Source organism: Emys orbicularis, chromosome 7 (assembly GCF_028017835.1).
Source record: "Emys orbicularis isolate rEmyOrb1 chromosome 7, rEmyOrb1.hap1, whole genome shotgun sequence".
NCBI classification, from domain to species: Eukaryota; Metazoa; Chordata; order Testudines; family Emydidae; genus Emys; species Emys orbicularis.
The window spans coordinates 23,963,819-23,987,088 of record NC_088689.1 but is presented as its reverse complement, the minus strand read 5'-3'; the positions used below and the strand labels follow the sequence as shown (position 1 = coordinate 23,987,088).

The 23,270-nt window shown below is 39.1% G+C and overlaps 1 protein-coding gene across 1 annotated transcript; it reads left to right on the top strand.

The window, feature by feature from the left end:
• Window positions 1-5,118: 5,118 nt before the first annotated feature.
• Window positions 5,119-21,954, top strand: CLRN3 (clarin 3). The gene is made up of 3 exons (XM_065408751.1): window positions 5,119-5,347; window positions 15,210-15,389; window positions 21,680-21,954. The coding sequence occupies exons 1-3, from the start codon at window positions 5,119-5,121 to the stop codon at window positions 21,952-21,954; spliced, it is 684 nt and encodes a 227-aa protein (XP_065264823.1).
• The last annotated feature ends 1,316 nt before the right edge of the window (window positions 21,955-23,270 follow it).

The window sequence follows — 23,270 nt, the reverse complement described above, 5'->3', positions numbered from 1 at the left end:
GGGTCCCTTTTCGACTGGGCATTCCGGTCAAAAACCAGATGCCTGGCAACCCTAGTCAGGATGTCACTTCACCACATTGTGGCTGTGTGTGACTCCAATCATTGACAAAGTGGCTCTACTGCCCTTTAAGGTCAAGGGTCAATATACTAGACCCCTTCAGAATCCTTAGAGAGGAGATCAGTGTTGGAAAGCTAACCGAAAGAGGTAGGTAATAATGAGAAAGAGGTCTCTTCGTACATGGGGAAAAGGATGCTGTTCAAAATTTAAAAAGTAAACAGGTAATAAAGGGAATTCAGAAGATTTCACAAGTGACTGTCAAATCTGGGGCAGTGAGGGTCAAATCTGAGGCAATATCTTCTCAATTCCTTGCCCCTAAGTATAGGAAGCTATTAAGACTCATCTGAAGTATTATATAGGTGTTCAGGTTGTACAGCTCTTTGCTTTTTATCTGGTAGTTTGCATTCTACAATGTAAGATTCTGGAAGTACAACTCCTAATATCTCTGGATAACATCTTAATAGGACATTATCATAGAATCATAGAAGATTAGGGTTGGAAGAGACCTCAGGAGGTCATCTAGTCCAATCCCTTACTCAAAGCAGGACTAACACTAACTAAATCATCCCAGCCAAAGCTTTGTCAAGCCAGGCCTTAAAAACCTGTAAGGATGGAGATTCCACTACATAAGAACAGCCATACTGGGTCAAACCAAAGGTCCATCCAGCGCAGTATCCTGTCTACCGACAGTGGCCAATGCCAGGTGCCCCAGAGGGAGTGAACCTAACAGGTAATGATCAAGTGATCTCTCCTGCCATCCATCTCCACCCTCTGACAAACAGAGGCTAGGGACACCATTCCTTACCCATCCTGGCTAATAGCCATTAATGGACTTAACCTCCATGAATTTGTCTAGTTCTCTTTTAAACTCTGTTATAGTCCTAGCCTTCACAACCTCCTCAGGCAAGGAGTTCCACAGGTTGACTCTGCGCTGTGTGAAGAAAAACTTCTTTTTATTTGTTTAAACCTGCTGCCCATTGATTTCATTTGGTGGCCCCTCGTTCTTATATTATGGGAACAAGTAAATACCTTCCTAGGTAACCCATTCCAGTGCTTCACCACCCTCCTAGTGAAACAGTGTTTCCTAATATCCAACCTAGACGTCCCTCACTGCAACTTGAGACCACTGCTTCTTGTTCTGTCATCTGCCACCACTGAGAACAGTCTAGCTCCATCCTCTTTGGAACCCCCCTTCAGGTAACTGAAGGCTGCTATCAAATCCCCCCTCACTCTTCTCTTCTGCAGACTAAATAACCCCAGTTCCCACAACCTCTCCTCGTAAGTCATGTGCCCCAGCCCTGTAATCATTTTCGTTGCCCTCCGCTGGACTCTCTCCAATTTGTCCACATCCGTTCTGTAGTGGAGGGACCAAAACTGGACGCAGTACTCCAGGGGTGGCCTCACCAATGCCGAATAGAGGGGAATAATCACTTCCCTTGATCTGCTGCCAATTCTGCTATTAATAAAGCCCAATATGCCATTGGCCTTCTTGGCAACAAGGGCACACTGCTGACTCATATCCAGCTTCTCGTCCACTGAAATCCCCAGGTCCTTTTCTGCACAACTGCTGCTTAGCCAGCCTGTAGCGGTGCATAGGATTCTTCCTTCCTAAATGCAGAACTCTTATGCACTCAACCTCTCGACCTGAAGACTCTCTTGTCATCCTCCTCTGTAATCTAGAATTTAGTAGTGTTATTAACACCTTAGGAGTCCCTAAAGGTCAAGCCATTTTATTTCAATCAATATGTACTAACACACACAGAACTCTTATAGAATTATAGCTTTATCGCAAGGTATATTTTGGATGAGGGCAGAGAATTCCTAATCATTTTCCAGTTTATTTTCCTCTGTCCGTGTCCCTACCAACTTACTTTTCTTTGCAAATCTAATAAGCTCATAAAGCCTGTGATGCTGAGTGAGCACATGCAGAAAACACAACAATTCACCTCTCAAGGGACAGCAGGGACATGAGAACCAATGTCCTGTAGCTGTTAAAACCAAAACACAGAGTCCTGAGTACCAGATCTCATTCTTCCACTGAAAATCTGCTACCACATTCAGAAAGTTGAAGCCAATTTGAAACTAGATCAGTCACTGAAATAGAGACACAGAAAGGAAGAAGTGATGCAGTTTGAACACCAAACAGAACTTTCAAATATTTGTTTTTTAAAAGCATCAGGAAAAATGAAAAAAGAGATAGGAGAAGGGAAGCATTGTGTGAAATACAAACCAGCATTTTGAGTGATTATTTTTTTGTGAGGAAGGGAAACCAATGTCTGAGCTAAACAATTGATAGAAATATGGAAACGCACACTGGGTTTTGACTGAAAAGATTCAAGGATGTTCTCTTGAAAGAAATTCATATAATATTTAAAATTATTTTTCCAATACCTGTTTGTTCTGTAAGAAAGATCAAAGCAATAGGAGGATAAAAATACCATAAATCCATTGCATATCAGCATAGGTATGAAGCTAATTGCATTATCACTGTCACCATATACAACCAGAGGAATTTCATTGTGCTCATTTCAAATCCCTCTCATAATGCCATTCTAAAAATAAAAACCCTCTGAATAAATTATTTCAGTAAATTTGAAGGTTTTACTGAACTTAAAATTCTAATGTAATCTCCCAAATTGCTACAGAATTTACCAGCTTTTATTTATCAGATTCCCCCACCCCCCGTTCTTAATATTTCTACCTTAGCCACGGACAGTCACTTCCTATAAGTGTATGTGGTATATTTTAGAATGAGTATGGTGCAATGTCAGTAATCCTGATCCTTCAAGATTACAATTACATCCAGCGAGGTGCTGAGCCAACTGAGCTCCTACGGAAGTCAATGGGAGTTCAGGGTTCTAGGCAATGTCACAGCCTGAATGATTAAATCATATGTATCCACCCAGAATAGACAAGACTTTCAGGAAGTCTTGCATTTGAAAATGAAAGAACACAGAGGCCTTGAACCTGATGTATAATACGTTAAGAATAGCGAATAAAGAAAACAGCAATATTCAGAATTCCATTACTTGCATCTGAAGAAGTGAGGTTCTTACCCACGAAAGCTTATGCTCCCAATACTTCTGTTAGTCTTAAAGGTGCCACAGGACCCTCTGTTGCTTTTTACAGATTCAGACTAACACGGCTACCCCTCTGATACTTAGCAATATTCAGCTAAACAACCTACCAACCAGAATGCTGAATCCTGTCAAACCAGTATCAATAGCGAAATGTTTTGAAATAGTTTTTAACTATAATTGGCATTTTTGAAACTGTTAGTGTCACAGTTAGTCAGCACTAAAAACCCCTCTTCTTCCGATTGTTAAAATAATATTACAACAGGCAGGAATTGTTTTACAGTCAGATGGCCTTGGGTTTATCCTCTCTTGGGTGTGCATGTTCATAAACACAGATGATGTCATTTGTCTGGAAGACAGCCTTTACCAGTGTCATGATGCTTTGTGTGATATGGAGTGGAGTGGTAAATAAGTCCTCTATCCTCTGGGTGCGACACACAGTGTTTTTTATAAGGAGGAGAGGAAAATAAAACAGTAAATAGAGCAACAATTATACACAAAATATTCTCAAACATAAAATGGCTTTTGGATAAGCTAAAGAAAGCAGTCTAGAGTGTTCCTAACCCTTTCAGCATTAGTCCCATCTATAAGATGAACTGTCCTTTGGTTTGGATAATTACCCAAAATAAAACAAACTCTGAGGGTGAAATCCTGATTCTATTGAAGTAAATTGTATTTTTGCTATTGACTTCATTGGGACCAGGATTTCAGCCCTAACGCAGACAGTAACCACAAACATTAGGTTTTAAACAAGAGAAAAGGAACAAGAAAAGAAAGAACAGCTTCAGGGTGGCTACTCTTGGAACCTATGCTGCACCACGTTAGTCTTGTTATTACTCAAAATTAAAAAGGAAAGTAGCAGGAGCATAGGGAAGAGTAAGGGTAGAACACCTTTATTCCTCGGAGTGCTTTGGGGCATGAGGTATTTCAGGTTTTCCTGTGACAACCAGTAATAGGCTCAGAAATTTTATTTGCAAGTAAAAATGTTGTTTTATATGTTGCCTATTTTACAGTAGATGTGGTTGTGCCCCAATTTGTGAATGAAAACTAATGTATTTAGTATCACATATTAGAAAACTAATGTATTTAAGACCTTCTCCCCCCCTCCCCACATCCATAGTGGAAAAGTCTTACAGGACTTAATGGAGGAAACAAATAGGGTTCTTTAGTTGAAATTCTATTGATATTAATTTTAAAATGTGTAGAATTTAATAGAGGTTTATATCTCTGCTGTAGAATTCTATAGATTGTCTTAAAATGTAATAAAAAGATTGTTGTTATTCTTTATTAAATTCTGTAGGACTTTTCCATAAGGGACCTTTTTAACTCCAGATCAGGATAGTTGGGTTGCTCTATAACCTACATAAAAATAAAATAGAGAAAAAAGGATCTCCTTGTTAATATTTACTGTTACAACTCTGGGTCTATCAGGGTGTCAGAAAGCCTTTTGGATATGGACATAGGAGAACTATATTTCAAGATTAGTTACCAGTCTTACCTGCTTTTCCTGTACCAGCTCAGAATGTTTTATGGGTTGAGTACGAAACTTCAAGAAAGCACTAATTTAAGATTTCTATGATCTCTTCATGAGCTAGTATTTTTTAAGCTCTAGAAGATATCTGAGGAAATCTGATTTGAAAGACTAACTCTTGATTTGGTCTCATTTCACTTGGCAAAGCACAGCCAATAAGAAATCATTTGATGAAGAGACATTGTAGTGGCAGATTCCTACTGTCCTTTGTTAGACTAGTATGGTTGTAACTATGGCAACATCTTTTCTCCAGACCAAAGTTCAATTATTTTACAACTTTATTACCACTGCTGTTAGTTCAAAGTTTACTGGCATAATTTTCTACCAGTACAAAACTAGGTCTACAGTCTCTAACAGCAGGGAACAGTCTCTTTCAGCTTGGAGCTCTCATTAACAAGACTAAGGAAACAAAAGTATAACCTGCACTACAAGAAAACACATCTCTCTGATAAAATGCCATCCAGAAAAAAAAAACAAATGTTTGCATCTGCCTGTTTTACTAGTATTTGGTCTTTTGTGATAGTCTGCCTTGTTCTTGCAAACAAAAACTGGGTCTCGAGTAATGTTAACTTTACTGAAGGAAATTCAAGTGCTATTATAACCGTCACATATGGGGTTTTTGAAGGTGTGTGTTCAAAGAAGGTGATTGGTGGACTTGAAACGCCAGCAAAAAATTTCCAAGGTAACTACTATAGTGAATATAAATGGATACTATTATGTTGTCTTACCTTGATACATTTCATTTTAGCAGAGCAGTTCATGTCTTTTATTTGTTTATACATATAATATTTTTATTGAAGACAAGAGTATTTACATACTAACATTATGGGATTTAAGAGAGTTGTAAAAATAAGAGAACAAAAATAGTACAGCATATAATAGCAGCAACACATTTGCAAACAGAAAGCCTTTCACATTATCCAGGATCTTGTTAGTTCATAGCTTTGTCTGTGGGAAGTATCAAGGTAAAAGGGAAACAGTTGTATTAAAAACAGCAAGTCTAAGTTTCAGTCAAAAGCTTTCAGTCAATAGCAGAAAAGTAGTTACTGCTCATTTTATTATCGTTTTTATTACAAATTATTTCAAACCTAAAAGATAATACAGTTGCTGCTGATTAGGAATGACATATTGTCTTTGTATTTATTGTGGTTTATATAATGATTACCTATCCTAGCCTCTAGGTTTTTTCTTTTTTTCCTCCAGATTATTAAGGTGAAATTCATGGTTTGCTATTTCAAAAAATTTATATAGAAAGTTTGTTACCTGCTCAACTCCCATTCACAAGATCACACCCTGTGTGATTACTGACAGGGAAAAATCTAGAGCACTGGATATATACATACTAAATAGGTCTTGATAAATGAATACAAAAACTAAAGAAAGAAAAATGCCTGGAATAGACAATTATGTTTTACATATTGTTTTTACATAAAACATGAAATACATACAGTGCTCTGACCAAAATGCTAGGTTTAAAATAGTAATTTTATTCTAAAACATGATTGTCACAAGTTTTATGTTAAATTGTTTAAATATTTTACAGCCTATCAATGCCAATACAAATATTTTGGCAAAATTTGTATAAAATGATTGTCATTTTAGTTAGGTATTGCGGGGGGAAATATTATTAATGGATAATATTCACTTGTAACCTTTTCTTTTAAGGCTCCTTCCTTTTAACATGTAAATAATGGAGTCAGTCAGTTCAACATATAAACTAGTATTTTTTAAATGTTTGCATGTTACTGTAGCTATCTAATACTAGCAATTCCTTTTTGACTAACATCACACTATGGAATGTACCTGGCAATGTGAGCTTGACATAGACCTTTTATAGTGATGTTTCTCCATGAGACTACCAAAGGGTGCCTTTAAAAATTCCACTTTGATAAACTATGACATGAGATTTCCAAAACAACTCAGGGAATTAGAATAAGTTGTGTTTTTCCACTCAGACCCATCTTAGACTTTACCACATCTAAAAATGTCCAATAGATGGGTCACAGCTGAACTCTACACTTATATACGAGTCTGATTTTTCTGTATCTTCAGTTCTTCATATTTATTCTCACTAGTAAATGTACCATAGGACAGAAGGAGGACAGGCAAAAAACAGAAGAGAAAGCAGAAAAAGTGAGAGGTACCAAAAAAATCTAAAAAGGAGAGAGAAAATACAGATAGGCTTGGCAGAATTCAATTTTTATATTGTTATAATTTTGTTGGATAATTTGGATGTTTATTTTTAAGAATATTTTCAATTTTTGTCCATTATGTTTTCACAGTTGTGGAAAATTATTGGGGGTGTCATACAATTATTTAATTACAGTAGATGTTAAAATTCAAAAAGTTAAAGCTTTATACTGTTTGAACACATATTGTCGACATCACATGTCCAAATATACAAAGTAAATACCCTTAAATCAACCTCTAGCAAGTTCCTAACCAGTATTTTTCTTACTTTGCCTATATATATATTTCAGTTATTATCGATGGAAATATTTTTTCATCGGTTTGTGTATGTTTGGTGAAATTGATGATTACTAAATTTACTGATAAAAATCTCATCCTTCCAAGCCTAGATATAGACAAGAAGAGGGGAAAATGAGAAAAGAGAGAGGGAAAAACAATGAAGGATGAAGTTTTACCTAGGGGAGCCTTGAAGAAAGATGCTATAAATATAAGACAAGCAAATATTAGAAAAAATATATTAGAAAAAGCAAAGTGTACATAGTAAAATGGTGCAGCATAAATAAGAGTAATAAATAAGATCTCAGTTAGGCACCAATTCTGCTTAGGCTTACACACTTAACTTTATGCACTGTGAGTAGTTCTATTGACATCAGTGGAAGCACTCTGCACAAAAGGTAGGCACGTACGTAAATGTTTGCAAGGATCAGGGCCTTACATTAGATTTTACACCAGTGTTACTCCATTGACTTCAAATGAGCTATTCTGATGTACTCCTTTGAATGAGAGAAGAGAAGCAGGCCACAAAACCTATTAACAAAGTCGGGGAAGAATAGTTTAAAATAATTAGCAGACAAGATATATATTTTATAGATTATTTTATATATCATACTTTTGACAAAGACCATGATGCCACAAACAAATCAACAGAACAAAACTGACCCCATCCTAGGTCTAGGAAATAATGATCAGGATAATTTATTTTTACACACCTAACATATTATTTTCTGAGTTTAGTAAGGAGACTCTACCCATACCCAATGACAACACATTACCAAGACCACGACAGTATGTAACATTGACAAGAGACTTTCTATATGGTGTAACTGCACTGAAGTCACCTTTGGCTGAGTATGATAACAGCATATTATCAAAATTATGAGGATGGCAAAGTTATTTCAATGCAAGTTATAAGGACCACATTACAATGAAAAAAAAAAACAGTTGAGAGTGTTAGTAGTAGAATATCTTAAATTTTTTTTAAATGAAAATAGTGACACAGTTTGGAATCAGTCGATTAAAACAATTTCAATTAGAACAAAGGTTTTGGAGACAGATCAGCCCTATATTTATCTAGTTAAAATATTATTTTAATTTCAAATTTTGTATATAAAAGAGTGGTTTACATTTGACTGTATCCCTCTCACACCGACTGACGTAGGTCCTCATCCTAGCTCCATGCAGACGGACCTTCATTGACTTCAGTGGGACTCCATGTGAGCACAGCAGTCTACCCATACAGAGCTCATTGCAGAATCAGGGCCTCAGATTGGAAGCAGTCTTTGTGTTTTTACAGCAGCTAGCACAATGGAGCCTCAGTTCTGATGATGGCCTCTGGGTGCTATTATAAAATGAAAATCGGTCACAGAATTCTTGTAATCGTAGGGCAAGCAGGATTTGACCCTTCACATTAGAGAGAGAGAGAGAGAGATTTGCGACCCTGTTTTGTTCTTCTCTAATTAAAGTAGAAGTGAGATTTAAAATATGACATTACTAAATGATTAGCTTACCACAATAGTTATTCATATTTATTGAAAAAATGGAATGCCTGAGATATTTAAAATTGAAAAAACCCAGAGTTTATTCTGGCCATGAAAGCTACTTTAAGCAACATTTTTATTATATAAATAAAGATATGTTTAAAGACTAGACTAGTCTAACTATAATTTTCTTTCAGTTAAAAAGTCCCTCAAATAAATTCCTCTAGGAATAAAGTCAGTGTAGAGCGCACTTGTTGTAAAGTAATTCTTAGGGTCTGTATTGTATATTATTATTTATTTGTTAAAGTTTATTGTATATGATTCTACAAATTTTCAAACACATACACTTCTGTGAAAGATTATTTTCTTCATTTTTTAACTTCATCTGTTAAAATGGTTAGCAAAAAAGTTAGGCCACAAAAGTCAGAACATTCCAATACAGTACAGTGTCCTCCATCCAAGGGTCTTGAGGAATAGTCATACCTTTAGGTTAATGGGATAGCGGATGATGAAGAGAGCTCTTTTGCCATTTTAGCAAAGACTGCATTCCATGCCCCCCTCCCCATCAGTGAAAAGGAAGAGGCTCTTAAAAGGCTACGTTTATGTGAGAAAATAGAATTGACAGTACAAGTAATGCACCTTTAATTGAAAAAAAAAAGTAACCTCAAGAGCAGGGATATCTTTTATTGAACCAACTTCTCTTGGTGGAAGGGATGAATTTTTGAGCATGACAAAGCTCTTCTTCAGGTCTGGGGAAGATAATCAGAGTGTCTGAGCTAAATACAAGTTGGGACAGATTGTTAAGCATAAGGGTCTCCACATGCTATAGGAGACCACTTAAAATGAAGTGAGCAATTAAGGCTTAGTAGGCAGTCAGGGGTGTTACAAATTGTAATAAACCATAAAACCATTGTCTGTATTAAGTCCATGGTTTTTAGCATCTAGCAGAGTTATGAATTTCAGTTCCCAGGCTCATTTCTTGAAGGTGTTGTGCAGGTTTCCTTTGAGAATGAGGACTGAGAGGTTACATATGGAGTGATCACTTTGTGTAAATTGTTCACGCATGGGTGATTTTTTTGGTCTTATTTTATTGTTAGTTCATTTGAGAGTATAACAATTGTCTGGTTTCACCCACACCACATTGTTGTCGGTGCATTTGGTGCGCTGGATGAGGTACACCATGTGTGATAGGCATGTGTAGAACCCATGGATTTTAAAAGGTGTGTTGCAGGGGGAGAGAGAAGAATACTGATGATTGTAGCAGTGGAGATATGTCTGCAAGTTTTGCATGTGTTGTTCTGGCAAGATCTGGTGCCACTTTGAGATCTATGGAGAGATTTCTTCTAATGATAAAGAGCTTGGTGAGATTGTGGTGGTGTTTGAAGGCAAGAAGAGATGGTTTGGGAAAGATTTTCTTTCAAGATGTGGTCCCCATCAAGTATGGATTGTAATTGCTTGATTATATCCCATATTGGTTCCAGTGTAGGGTGGCAGGTGAAGTTGTGGTGAAAAATCTATGAGGGAAGCTAGGTTGTCTGTCCAGAGGAAAAAAATATCATTAATGTATCTCAGTGTAACGGCGCCCTCCTGGCTCCTCCACAAAACTCAGTCGGAGACCACTCAAAGTGTATGCACCAGTGCTCTTTTATTCTTGTGCCAGTTCCCACCACCTGCTATATACACTTTATACACTGTCTTCAGGTCAACACCCTGGGAGACCGCTAGCTTCCCCAGCTAGCAGGGATCTACAGCCACACGCTCCTTCCCTTCCTGTGTCCCCCCTTGCCAGCTTTATATGGCCGGTTGGCTGATTAGGCCCACAGGTGCCGATGCTCAAGTAATCAGGGCGTAGTTTCCGCTGCCAGCCCCAACTAATCCCTTAATTGGAGAGGGGCTAACAGGGACCTGGCCAGGCTCTCCTGGCCAGCACCCTGTTACACAGTTGATTTCATAGTATATTTTTTCAGAAATTCTTCCTCAAGGTGATCCAGGAAGAGACATTGGCATATTGAGGAGCCATCCTACTATCCAGGGCTGTTCCCATGTTTTGGACAAAGTATTTATTGTTAAATGTGAAGTTGTTATGGGTGAAGATGAAATGGATGAGTTCGACAATGCGGTGGATTTCTGAATGTTGTAAATTAGCTTGTAGGTATTTGAGGTAGGTAGTGATTCCATCATGGTGAGGGATGTTGGTATATAAGAAGGTGACATCCATGGAGGCAAGGGTGGAGTTCTGGGGGAGGTTGTTAATGTTGCAGAGTTTCTGGAGGAAGTCAGTACTATCTCAAAGGAGGCTGGCTCTTTGGGTGGTGAGTGGTTTGAGGATGAAGGAAGGTAACCAATGTGCAAACTAGTGCACACTGGAAAATATAATCCCAATTATGTGTACAAAACAATGAGGTCTAAATTAGTTATTACTACCCAAGAAAGAGATCTTGGAGTCGTTGTGGATAGTTCTCTGAAAACATCTGCTCAATGTACAGCCATAGTCAAAAAAGCTAACAATGTTAGGAACCACTATGAAAGGGGTAGATAATAAGACAAAAAGATTATAAAGCCACTATGTAAATCCATCAGGAATACTGAATGCAGTGCTGGTCACTCCATCTGAAAAGAGATGCATTAGAAATGTACAAGTTACAGAGAAGTGTAACAAAAATGATTAAGGGTATAGAACAGCTTTCATATGAGGAGAGATTAAAAAGACAGACTATTCAGTGTGGAAAAGAGAAAACGAAGGGTGGGGGGGATATGATAGAAGTCTATGAAATCATGAATGGTGCGGAGACCGTGAATAAGGAAGTATTATTGACCCCTTCATATAACACAAGAACCAGGGGTCACCCAATGAAATCAACAGGCAGTAGGTTTAAACAAACAAAAGGAAGTACTTCTTCACACAATGAACAGTCAACCTGTGGAACTCGTTGCCAGGGGATGTTGTGAAGGCCAAAATTATAAATGGATCTAAAAAAGACTTAGTAAATTCATGGAGAATAGGTCTATCAATGGCTATTAGCCAAAATGGTCAGGGGTGCAACCCCATGCTCTAGTGTCCCTAGATCTCTGACTGCCAGTTGCTGGGACTGGACAACAAGAGATGGATCACTTGATGATTGCCCTATTCTGTTCATTCCCTTTGAACCATCTGGCATCAGCCACTGTTGGAAGAAAGGATACTGGGCTATATGGGCATTTGGTCTGACCCTGTATGGCAATTCTTATGTTCTCATGATTTCTAGGAGTCCTGATACTCCTTTGGTAAGAGTGGTGTAGCCAGATGTGATGGGTCTGCCTTGGTTCCCTTGTTTGTGAATCTTGGGAAGCATGAAGAAGTTCCCTGGGATGGGTTCAGGAGGATGAGGTTGTAGACTTTTTCTTGGAGTTGTTTGGGGAAGGATTTGATGGTATCTTTAAATTCCTGTGTGGGGATTTTCTTTGAATTCTTTATAGTAGGTGGTGTCAGAGTTGTCAGTTGGCCTCGTTGATGTAGTCACCATGATTAAGGACTGCAATGGCTCCCCCTTTGCCTGATGGTTTGAGCATTATCTGGTTGGTTGGATTTTGGGGACTGTAGAGAGATTCTGGTGGATGAAATATTTGTTGGTGGTTTCACTGTTTTTTTTCCCTGAAGCAATTGGGGTAATGAGTCATTGTGTGGTTTTGTCCACTGGGAGGTGTCCAGTCAGATGATTCTTTTTTCATATGACTGTAGTTGGAGATGTGGTTCGTGTCACCTCTGTTGTGAAAGAATTCCTTGAGGCAGAGTTGGCAGAAGAATTCTTCTAGTTCTCCACATGCTCAAATTCTGTGGTGGGGCAGAAGTTCAGTCCCTTGGAGAGCACAGATACTTCACTTCCGATAGGTTGATGATGTTGGGTGTCATGTAGTGTCCATATGCTGGTCCATATGATGGTCTGCTCGTTGAGGGTTTGTAGTTGGTTCCACTTTTTGTCTGTGTGTTGAATGACAATCATCAGGGGTTTTATTTGATAGTTTTGGGTTTCCTCCATGATCTCCAGGTAGGTTTACTGATTTTTTTCTTTCAGCGTGTGGGAGCATGTAATGATTACTTGTTTGAGATGGTCCCTTGTGGAGTATATAAGGTGCAGGAGATGGTTCCTCAGTTTTTCTAAGGTCCTTTTGCAGAGCAGGTCAGCATATTTGGGGAAATAGATGATGTTGTTCAGCTTGGCTTCCTGCTTCTTCATGTTGTGAAGTTTTTATTTTAAATGGCAGAATTTGATATCTTCCATAGTTGTTTGCATTGTTGTTGTAGCTGAATTTGCATGGTGGTTGTGTTGAATTTCCAGCAACCATTTAAAATCTTTCCAAGCAAAGATTCCAACAACTTAAAATGAATGACACGTTAATTATGTGCGTCTTTATATTATGAGACTAGCAATTTGTTTCACAGCAATTTAGAAACTGAAAGGATTTTAAAATGCACAAACTATTTGTCATCATTTAGCTACCAGGTAAAAGTGGAAATATGTCTAGCTTCAGAATCCTGAAAGATCGTATTTTTTCAGAGTATAAAAAGGATGGTAATTCAAACATATACACAAAATGTGAAGGGAGAGGTATGCTTTTTCTTCAATAAGTTTTATAGAACATCTATTAGGAAGAGGTATGAACATACTTTTAAATATACAGCACATGCTCTCACTAATAGCAAGCATCTCGTGCACTATGGATCTCTATGACACATTCTGCGCTGGTTTCTCTTGCGGAACTCCCATTGATCTCAATGCATGGTGTGTGTGAGAAATGGAACGGGAAACGTGCTATAAAGATCTGCAGAGTGAATTAGAAAGGAGAATTTTGCCCTTGTAAGACTGTTCTTGGGATCTAAGGAATTTGCTGGCAACAGCACTGTTATTGTTTTTAAAGGGTTAGTTAATTAGTAGCCTTACAAACAGACTAACAAAGACCTTTACAATGACAGACCTCCCAATTTATTTATTTACTCCACTGAAAGATGTAAAACAGAAAATCCAATATATTTTGGCAGTTAACAGTACAGAACACAAAAAACTTGACTAAGGTAACAGCAGCCTACTAACAAGCTGTTAATGATTTATATTGGGTAATTCAAGTACTTTATACTTTCATGAGCTGGGCAGAATGATCTGGCAAAAATTCAGAAGCTGTTAGTCACCTCAGAACATTTGTGTACCTACCAAAGTATAAGCAGAGTTTGTGTTTTGATTATTTACCTATGGCGGGGACATCAGGACAGTTCTATTCAGCTAATACCGGGTGGGAAGTATTTTGTCAGTGGCTTGGCTTGTTTTCAAACTGAAAGCAAACTTGGGCCATTTTTAGGGCCATTTTTTGTGTGGAGAAGTTGAAGGGTGGGGTGTGCATACATGCCAGTCTTGAACTAACTTTACTAAGAAACAGGAAGTGACATCATTAGAGGAAGTTTTATTATTTTTTCAGTACCTTACACAAACTCTTGACAAACACTTGAAAAGTACTGATGCTAGAATTGACTTAATAGATCATCAATTTTCATGCAGACAGATGTTCTGTGATGCCTCATGGGGATGTATCAAGTTGGGTTGGATTAAATTGTACTTTTAAAAAAATTATAGTATGCAATGTACATTTTTAAATGGATGTAGAACTTGTGAAAGGTGTCAAACTGGTAGCACTGGAGATTGAAGACACCAAAGGGCAGTAGCCTAAACTTGTTCCCACTGAAGTCAATGAGAGTTTGAGCATTTAATAGGGTCCTAGAGCCAATACATTGTCACAGTCCTAATATAGTCCAAAAGCTGACCTATCCTGTGGTAAAACCTATTTTAAAAGAAACACAGTGGAGGCCTGATTACTATTATGATTTCTCTAGTTATAGATAGTAAACTCAATACTCTACAATAATCTGTTGTATCCCAAGAAGGGGTGGAAATGAGTTTTTTCTATGGATGCTGACTGGCACAGTTCCTGTTCAAATGATTGTTCTAATGTGGCTGGGGTTTTGTTGTTATACTAATTATGTGTAAAGGCACCTAGAGCCTTGTATAGGTGTTTTTTTAATATTATTTAAATCAAAATAAGTAAATAAATAAAATATCCAGGTTAGGGTTAACCCTGCGTCCGGTTTTTCCCAGACATGTCCGGCTTTTTGGTAATCAAACCCCCGTCCAGGGGGAATTTCCAAAAAGCCGAACATGTCCAGGAAAAATACTCCCAGCTTTGCCGGCATCCCTGGCTTACCTTAGAGTGGGCTCCGGCGACTGCTGCTGCTCCCTGACTCCTCAGCTCTGTAAGAGCCGAGCTGCCCGAGCGCTACCGGCTTCACGGTTTGCCGGGCAGCCCCCAGACCTCCAGACTCGCTGCACTGGGGGCTGCCCGGCAAACCGTGAAGCCGGTAGCGCTCGGGCAGCTCGGCTCTTCATCTGCACAGAGCTGAGGTGTCTGGGGGGAGCTGCAGGCGGATTGCAGGTTTCCATTCACAAACAGATCTTTGGGACTTAGGTGGCTATAAGTATACACTCACAATCAGTTTTGTATTTTGAGCAAAACTTGACTTTTATTAATATCAAGTATTGGATCTGGTATTAACGCTGAGCTATCATATTTCAGTGACAGCGAAGCTGGGAAAGACAGCAATGAAAAGTTTGAATGTTGTGATTATCTTGCTCCTGGTTCTCAGTTTGCTTAGCTCCCTTATGAGTTCTGGATTTACATGCTGCAACACCGTAACCAATCCCTACCAGACATTTTTGGGACCCATTGGAGTCTATACATGGAATTCCCTAAGTGGTAAGTATGTAATGCATGCTATTCTATTTAGGTAGCTAGATAAAGAAATTATATAATATACTCCTCTACCCCGATATAACGCGACCCGATAGAACATGAATTCGGATACAACGCGGTAAAGCAGCGCTATAGGGGGGCAGGGCTGCGCGCTCTGGCGGATCAAAGCAAGTTCGATATAACACGGTTTCACCTATAACGCGGTAAGATTTTTTGGCTCCTGAGGACAGCGTTATATCGGGGTAGAGGTGTACTGCAAAGAGAGTGCCTGATTGTCACGTACATTAAGACCCCTTAACACCACTCTGGCAAAGCAAAGAGGGGTGTGTGTGTGAGTGAGAGAATGTGCATGCATGCATCCATTATAGGACTTGATTCTCATTTACACATGCATGCATACACACCAACCCATTTCTAAATGATATCTATCTATCTAATCTATATATATATAGGGTAGACTTCTAATCTCTAGTAAGGGCTATGGCACTTATCAGGAGTGACAGCAAGTCAGCATTATCTTCTCACTAGTAAGATTTAAGGACTGCATGTCTATGAATTTAATGGTTATGGGAGGACTATGAAAATATCACAAACCAGCAACATTTGAAAGAGAATTTTATTTTATTCAGGTTTTATGCCATACCTGTGACCATGGTATCTGAGCACCTTGTTCCTTCAGACAGCAATTAAATTGTAATGGTTATTTTAAATGAATCCATCATTCAGTAAGTTCCTGGGTGCATTGATTGCAATAATAAAAATGAAAAAACAGAGGTAGCCACTTACAACATAATTTAATGCAATTAAATGCATGCACATCACAGCAGAGATCTGAAGCTGACCCTTCTCAAACTACTGAAATCAAGGCAGACATGCAGGAAAATGCAGGTATTGGAAGTGACTAAGGAATAAATTTGCGAAGGTATTTAGGCACCTATGTGCTTTTGAAAATCCCACTAGGTACCTATCTACATCTTTATGCACCTAGATACCTTTTAAAAATCTGGACCCTTGTGTCCAGTTCAGTGTGGTGCTGAGCCTCGTTAATTTCACTCATGTCTGAAGAAAAGTCATAACCCAAACATAAGCAAAATAGCTAAATGTGACAGGAAGTATTCAGCCTTGCTGTGGGCCTTATGGTCCTACTACACCTTGTCTCAAGAAATGGGAAGCTGTGAGGAAAAGAGCAACAAAAATGGGTCCTCCAAACTTGCCTAGGGGGAATTCTTTGGAGCGGTCATTAAGAAACCACAGAGACCTGGTTCTTGAAGGGCTAGAGGGGGTAGCAACAGCTAGTCAGGGCCCTGCTGGTTCAGATACAAAGAAGCTGCCTGGCCTTAGCAGTTTAGTTCCTGTCTGGGACCAACGGAGTGAAGAAGGGTGCCCCTCTCTGGCCAAAAGAGCCTGACAATCAGACAGTGCTTATGGGTGGCTGAGCTGGTATACAGCTGGGATTGCAAAGAGAGAAGGACCTGAGGATGTTGGCCCTGAGATACGGCTGGAGATATAAGGGCCCAGTAGGAAGAGGCTCAGGGAAATAGCAGCAAAGGATTGAAGTAACCAGTACATGACTGCTGTGTATATGGTGCTTGGGTTAGGACTTGGTGTAGTGGGTGGGCTGGGTTCCCCTACCAGCCAGAAGTAAAGTGTTGTAACCCCAAGGAGGGGACAGGGCTTATTTACAAGTCTGAACACAGGGCTGAATTTAAAAGGTCTCAGAGCTGGGGCTGAAGACCCTAGTGAGGGCAGAGAGACTATTTATTGGAGTCTTTAATACCTTGGAATGGGTTCATTTGTACTTTGTGACTTGGCCAGAGTGCCAAGCCATTGAAGATCCAACAAGGTTGGCTGGCAGCCTGCAAGGGCACCCGGGGCAAGAAAAGGACCAGTTGGAGGCACTCCAGAGGTGACTGCCCCTGTACACTAAAATTTAAAATCAAAAGAATGAAATGGGGAACTTAAGATGGTGGAAATGTTGTGGTAAAACATGTTTCCTTCACTATGAGAAAAATGCTCTCACAAATCAAAATAAACTAAAACTATATAAAATATTTCCTAAGCTAAAAAATAAGCAGAGACTCCATGAGATGGTAGACATCTGAACTCATCAAAGAGTCCCTAGAGGCATAACCCTTCATTCATCTGTTACACTTGCCTCTGGCTTCTTTAAATGTACATTGGTACTCTTCTGATCTTGCAGCTGTAATACGGGTGAGTGTGTGGGTTAATAGGGTTCTACTTCCCCTAAAAGTAGATTCTGGACTTGGAGAATTCGTTGAAAAAATATCTGTTTACAGAGTATCTTACATTAGGTGGCTCATCCTTCAAATTAATTTCATGTGCAAAATAATTTCATGTCATTTTGGGTGCCTCTGTTCTTGCTTTACCTCCAGATAGCCTTTTGAAGCAGTGTAGGCTGGAATGGAATATTTCAAAAGCACTACAGATTTGGGGCCAAATCCTCAGCTGGTGTTAGACAACATAACTCCATTAAAGTCAATGGGGCACCACTAATTTACATTTGCTGAGGATCTGACATTTTAAATGTAGTCATATTCAGGATAGAACAGAATATGAAGGTTCCTTGAAGGTTCTTAATTTTCATACTAATTACCCCAAGTTCCAAAATCCCACTCTCGGGAAAAAACAAAAAAACCCAACCTATCTTAAGGGAGCTTCATCCCATTGTTTATGCACATGCGAGCGTGTAGGGCCAGCCAGAGCAAGTTTAGCAAGGTCAGAGGAGATAGAAATGCAGAAGTAGTAATTAGGAAAGTACTCATTCTCAAGGACGAAATGTTATATTTTATATTTATGTTATAAGGTCGTAGTGCAGTTTTTAAACTAAGGGCTGGAGGAAAGCTGACAGGTGCGGAGAAGCACATGGTTCGGACATCCCTTAGGGGAAGATCTATTAATAGAGAATCTCTATGTCCTAGTGAGGAGGAGAGGATGGAAAATGATAAAATACAGGCAGCATCTGATCAAAAACAGTCAAATAAAAAAGAGTCCCATTCAGTTACATCGTGTTATGGCAGACAGCTAAAAGGAGACAAGTTTTTAAAGTGCTTATATACCAATGCTAGAAGTCTAAATAATAAAATGGATGAACTAGAGTGCCTTGTATTAAATGAGGATAATAAGCATCACAGAAACTTGGTGGAATGAGGATAATCAATGGGATACAGTAATACCAGGATACAAAATATATCAGAAGGACAGAACAGGTCGTGCTGGTGGGGGACTGGCATTATATGTGAAAGAAAGCATAGAATCAAATGAAGTAAAAATCATAAATAAATCAAACTATACTATAGAATCTTTATGGATAAAAATTCCATGCTGTAATAATAAGAATATAGCAATAGGGATATATTACCGACCACCTGACCAGGATGGTGATAGTGACTGTGAAATGCTCAGGGAGATTAGAGAGGCTATTAAAATTAAAAACTCAATAATAATAATAATAATAATGGGGGATTTCAATTATCCCCATATTGACTCGGTACATGTCACCTCAGGACGGGATGCAGAGATAAAGTTTCTTGACACCTTAAATGACTGCTTCTCAGAGCAGCTGGTCCTGGAATTCACCAGAGGAGATCTAGTCTTAAGTGGAGCACAGGATCTGGTCCAAAAGGTGAATATAGCTGGACCGATTGGTAATAGTGACCATAATATAATTAAATTTAATATCCCTGTGGCAGGAAAACACCACAGTGGCCCAACACCGTAGCATTTAATTTCAGAAAGGGGAACTACACAAAAATGAGGAGGTTAGTTAAACAGAAATTAAAAGGTACCAAAAGTGCCAAAAGTGAAATCTCTGCAAGCTGCATGGAAAATTTTTAAAGACACCATAATAGAGGCTCAACTTAAATGTATACCCCAAATTAAAAATATATAGTAAGAGAACCAAAAAAGAGCCACTCTGGCTAAACAACAAAGTAAAAGAAGCAGTAAGAGGCAAAAAGGCATCCTTTAAAAAGTGGAAGTTAAATCCTAGTGAGGAAAATAGAAAGGAACATAAACATTGGCAAATGAAATGTAAAAATACAATTAGGAAGGCCAAAAAAGAATCTGAGGAACAGTTAGCCAAAGGCTCAAAAAGTAATAGCAAAAAATTTTTTAAGTACATCAGAAACAGGAAGCCTGCTAAACAACCAGTGGGGCCACTGGTTGATTGAGATGCTAAAGGAGCACTCAAGGACGATAAGGCCATTGCAGAGAAACTAAATGAATTCTTTGCATTGGTCTTCAGGGCTGAGGATGTGAGGGAGATTCCAAAGCTGAGCCATTCTTTTTAGGTGACAGATCTGAGGAACTGTCCCAAATTGAGGTATCATTAGAGGAGATTTTGGAACAAATTGATAAATTAAACAGCAATAAGTCACCAGGACCAGATGGTATTCACCCAAGAGTTCTGAAGGAACTCAAATGTGAAATTGCAGAACTACTAACTGTAGTCTGTAACCTATCATTTAAATCAGCTTCTGTACCAGATGACTGGAGAATAGCTAATATGACACCAATTTTTAAAAAGGGCCAGAGGTGATCCCGGCAATTACAGGCCTGTAAGCCTGACATCAGTACTGGGCAAACTGGTTGAAACTATAATAAAGAACAATATTGTCAGACATATAGATGAACATAATTTGTTGAGTAAGTGTCAACGTGGTTTTAGTAAAGGGAAATCATGCCTCACCAATCTACTAGAATTCTTCGAGGTCAGTTTTCAGAATGGAGAGAGATAAATATGGTGTCCCCCAGAGGTCTGTTCTGGGACCAGTCCTATTCAACATATTCATAAATGATCTGGAAAAAGGGGTAAACAGTGAGGTGGCAAAATTTGCAGATGATACAAAATTACTAAAGATAGTTAAGACCCAGGCAGACTGTGAAGAGCTACAAAAGGATCTCTCAAAACTGGGTGACTGGGCAACAAAATGGCAGATGAAATTTAATGTTGATAAATGCAAAGTAATGCACATTGGAAAGCATAATCCCAACTATACATACAACATGATGGGATCTAAATTAGCTGTTACCATTCAAGAAAGATCTTGGAGTCATTGTGGATAGTTCTCTGAAAACGTCCACTCAATGGCAGCGGCAGTCAAAAAAGCAAACAGAATGCTGGGAATAATTAAGAAAGGGATAGATAACAGGACAGAAAATATCATGTTGCTTCTATATAAATCCATGGTACGCCCACATCTTGAATACTGTGTGCAGATGTGGTCGCCCCATCTCAAAAAAGATATATTGGAATTGGAAAAGTTTCAGAAAAGGGTAACAAAAATGATTAGGGGTATGGAACGGGTTCCATATAAGGAGAGATTAATAAGACTGGGACTTTTCAGCTTGGAAAAGAGACGGCTAAGGGGAGATATGATTGAGGTCTATAAAATCATGACTGGTGTAGAGAAAGTAGATAATGAAGTGTTGTTTACTACTTCTCATAACACAAGAACTAAGGGTCACCAACTGAAATTAATAGGCAGCAGGTTTAAAACAAATAAAAGGAAATATTTCTTCACACAACGCACAGTCAACCTGTGGAACTCCTTGCCAGAGGATGTTGTGAAGGCCAAGACCATAACAGGGTTCAAAAAAGAACTAGATAAATTCATGGAGGATAGGTCCATCAATGGCTATTTGCCTCTGTTTGCCAGAAGCTGGGAATGAGCGACAGGGGATGGATCACTTGATGATTACCTGTTCTGTTCATTCCCTCTGGGGCACCTGGCACTGGCCACTGACGGAAGACAGGACACTGGGCTAGATGGACCTTTGGTCTGACCCAGTAGGGCCATTCTTATGTTCTTATATACCGCAATTGACAGTTCAGCTTTCTTATCTTTGGTAAGATCTCTATTATGTATAATATGCAAATGCCTATTGGTGTCAATAGGATTCCTGTATATGGGTCAAGTGGAGAATATACTATGCATACCTCTGCTGTGGATCCAACAGCACAACTTTCCCCTTAGATGGCTTTACTCCCACTGAAGTCAAGGGGAATCCTTCCATTGGCTTTAATAGGAGTTGAGTTGGACTCAGAGGTAGGTACACAAAACATTGCACATCAGTTATCAGCTAGCGTACAGTAAATTCTTTAAATAGCTTCCCAGAATATTTTATTTATAGGAAACTCCAGATTTTTCTTCCAATTGGTTGAAATGCCTAGAATGAAATAGATATTAGAACTGTAATATTTGCATAAGTGTACCCATATAATATCACTAATATCACAATGCTATTTGTAACATTATATTCCTATTTTCTAGGCATCTTCGTTCTTCTAACCATGATATTGTTTGCAGCGAACGTAGAGGCAAACAAACTGTCTGTAGAGTTGGCTTCAAACTGTGTGTTTTCTTCAAGTCAATATAAAGACTCCAGAAACAATTATGAATATTCATACTGGCTCATGCTTCTTATCTTTCTTTTGAATGTTGCAACCATCATCATCATCATCTTCTATCACCGTGCAAGGTATTCCAAGAGGAAGGAACAGGAGAGACCCATTGAAAATGCACCAAAAGATGGTATTTTATTTTAGTGATACCAGTTCTTTCATTTAAAGGTGATGTGGAAGAAAATGGCAAGTTAATGTGGACAATCATGACTGATAATTTAAACTCCAATTGTATATTGTTGTTCACTTCAGTTGTTCATTGTGCTGTATGCCTATCTTTAGTACTGATTGAACTCATCTTCATCATTTTAGATCTATATTGCCATATCACATTATTTATTGATAAGGGCATCTGTTAAATGAAGTTGTATAATGATCCCAACATGCACCATTTGTCTGAGGGCCCTTTAAGAATGAGCTTTGCATAGCTCACCTTCCTGACTCCTCCCCTGGTGGAGTCCCTATGTGAAGGTAAGATACAGAATTGAGTTTTGAGGGGACCCCCACTGCACTGCTACTGACTGAGTGGGCAGCAGCAAAGTGTAATTGGCACTAGGACACAGAGATTTGGAAAGCGAATGCAAGGAAACATTCCATCTTCCTGCTGCTGTTCCTTCAGTCCTACCCTATTCTGCATCCAAGCAAATCCTATTGCAGCCCTTCTCTCCCCATCCATGCATCATTCAGCATAGCCAGTTTCCACCTCTTGCAGTCTGGGTTTTCTTGGCTGCAGAATGGCCCCCTAGGGGCTGTTTAACTTGCAGTGAGGGCTGAACCAGCCCCAGGACCAGGGTGGCCTAAAGGTACAAAGACCCTTTTCTCTGCCCTTTGAAGTCTGAGCTCATTCAGATGCAAGGACAGGCCCATTGTTTTGATTATGCACATAATTCCTGATTGGAAAGAGGTAGACTAATCCAGAAAACATAAGAAATCTTGAAGATTATAGGACAAAGTCACCGGAGCCTCAGTGCTTCGCCTTCCACTGCAGTCAGTTGCCATTTCCCTTTTTTCTTTCGTCTTTCACTTACTCTTTGAGCCCAATAGTAAATGATCCCTTCCACACTGAGGGCTTAGCTACACTTGCAAGTTATAGCGCAATAAAGCCTCCCAGAGCGCTCTACCTTACTTCCCGTCCACACTGGCAAGGCACGGAGAACGCTCTGACTCCCTGGCTAGAGCGGTCTTAGTACTCCACCTCCCCGAGAGGATTAACAGCTGTTGCATATTGGGTGAGATGCTGCAGCTCCAGTGTAAATGAGGAGTAACGTTATTACGCACTGACTGACCTCCGGAAATGCCCCATAATCCTCTTAACTGAAGTGGTCTCTCTTGTCTTTGTTGTGAACCCGGATGCGGAAGTGCCCTTTCAAAGCTCCAGTTCCGAGAGCAGCTGCTTATCTGGTCTGAGAAAACAAACAGCTACTGTTTGCTTTTGAGTGAGTGAGATAGAGGCAGGGGGG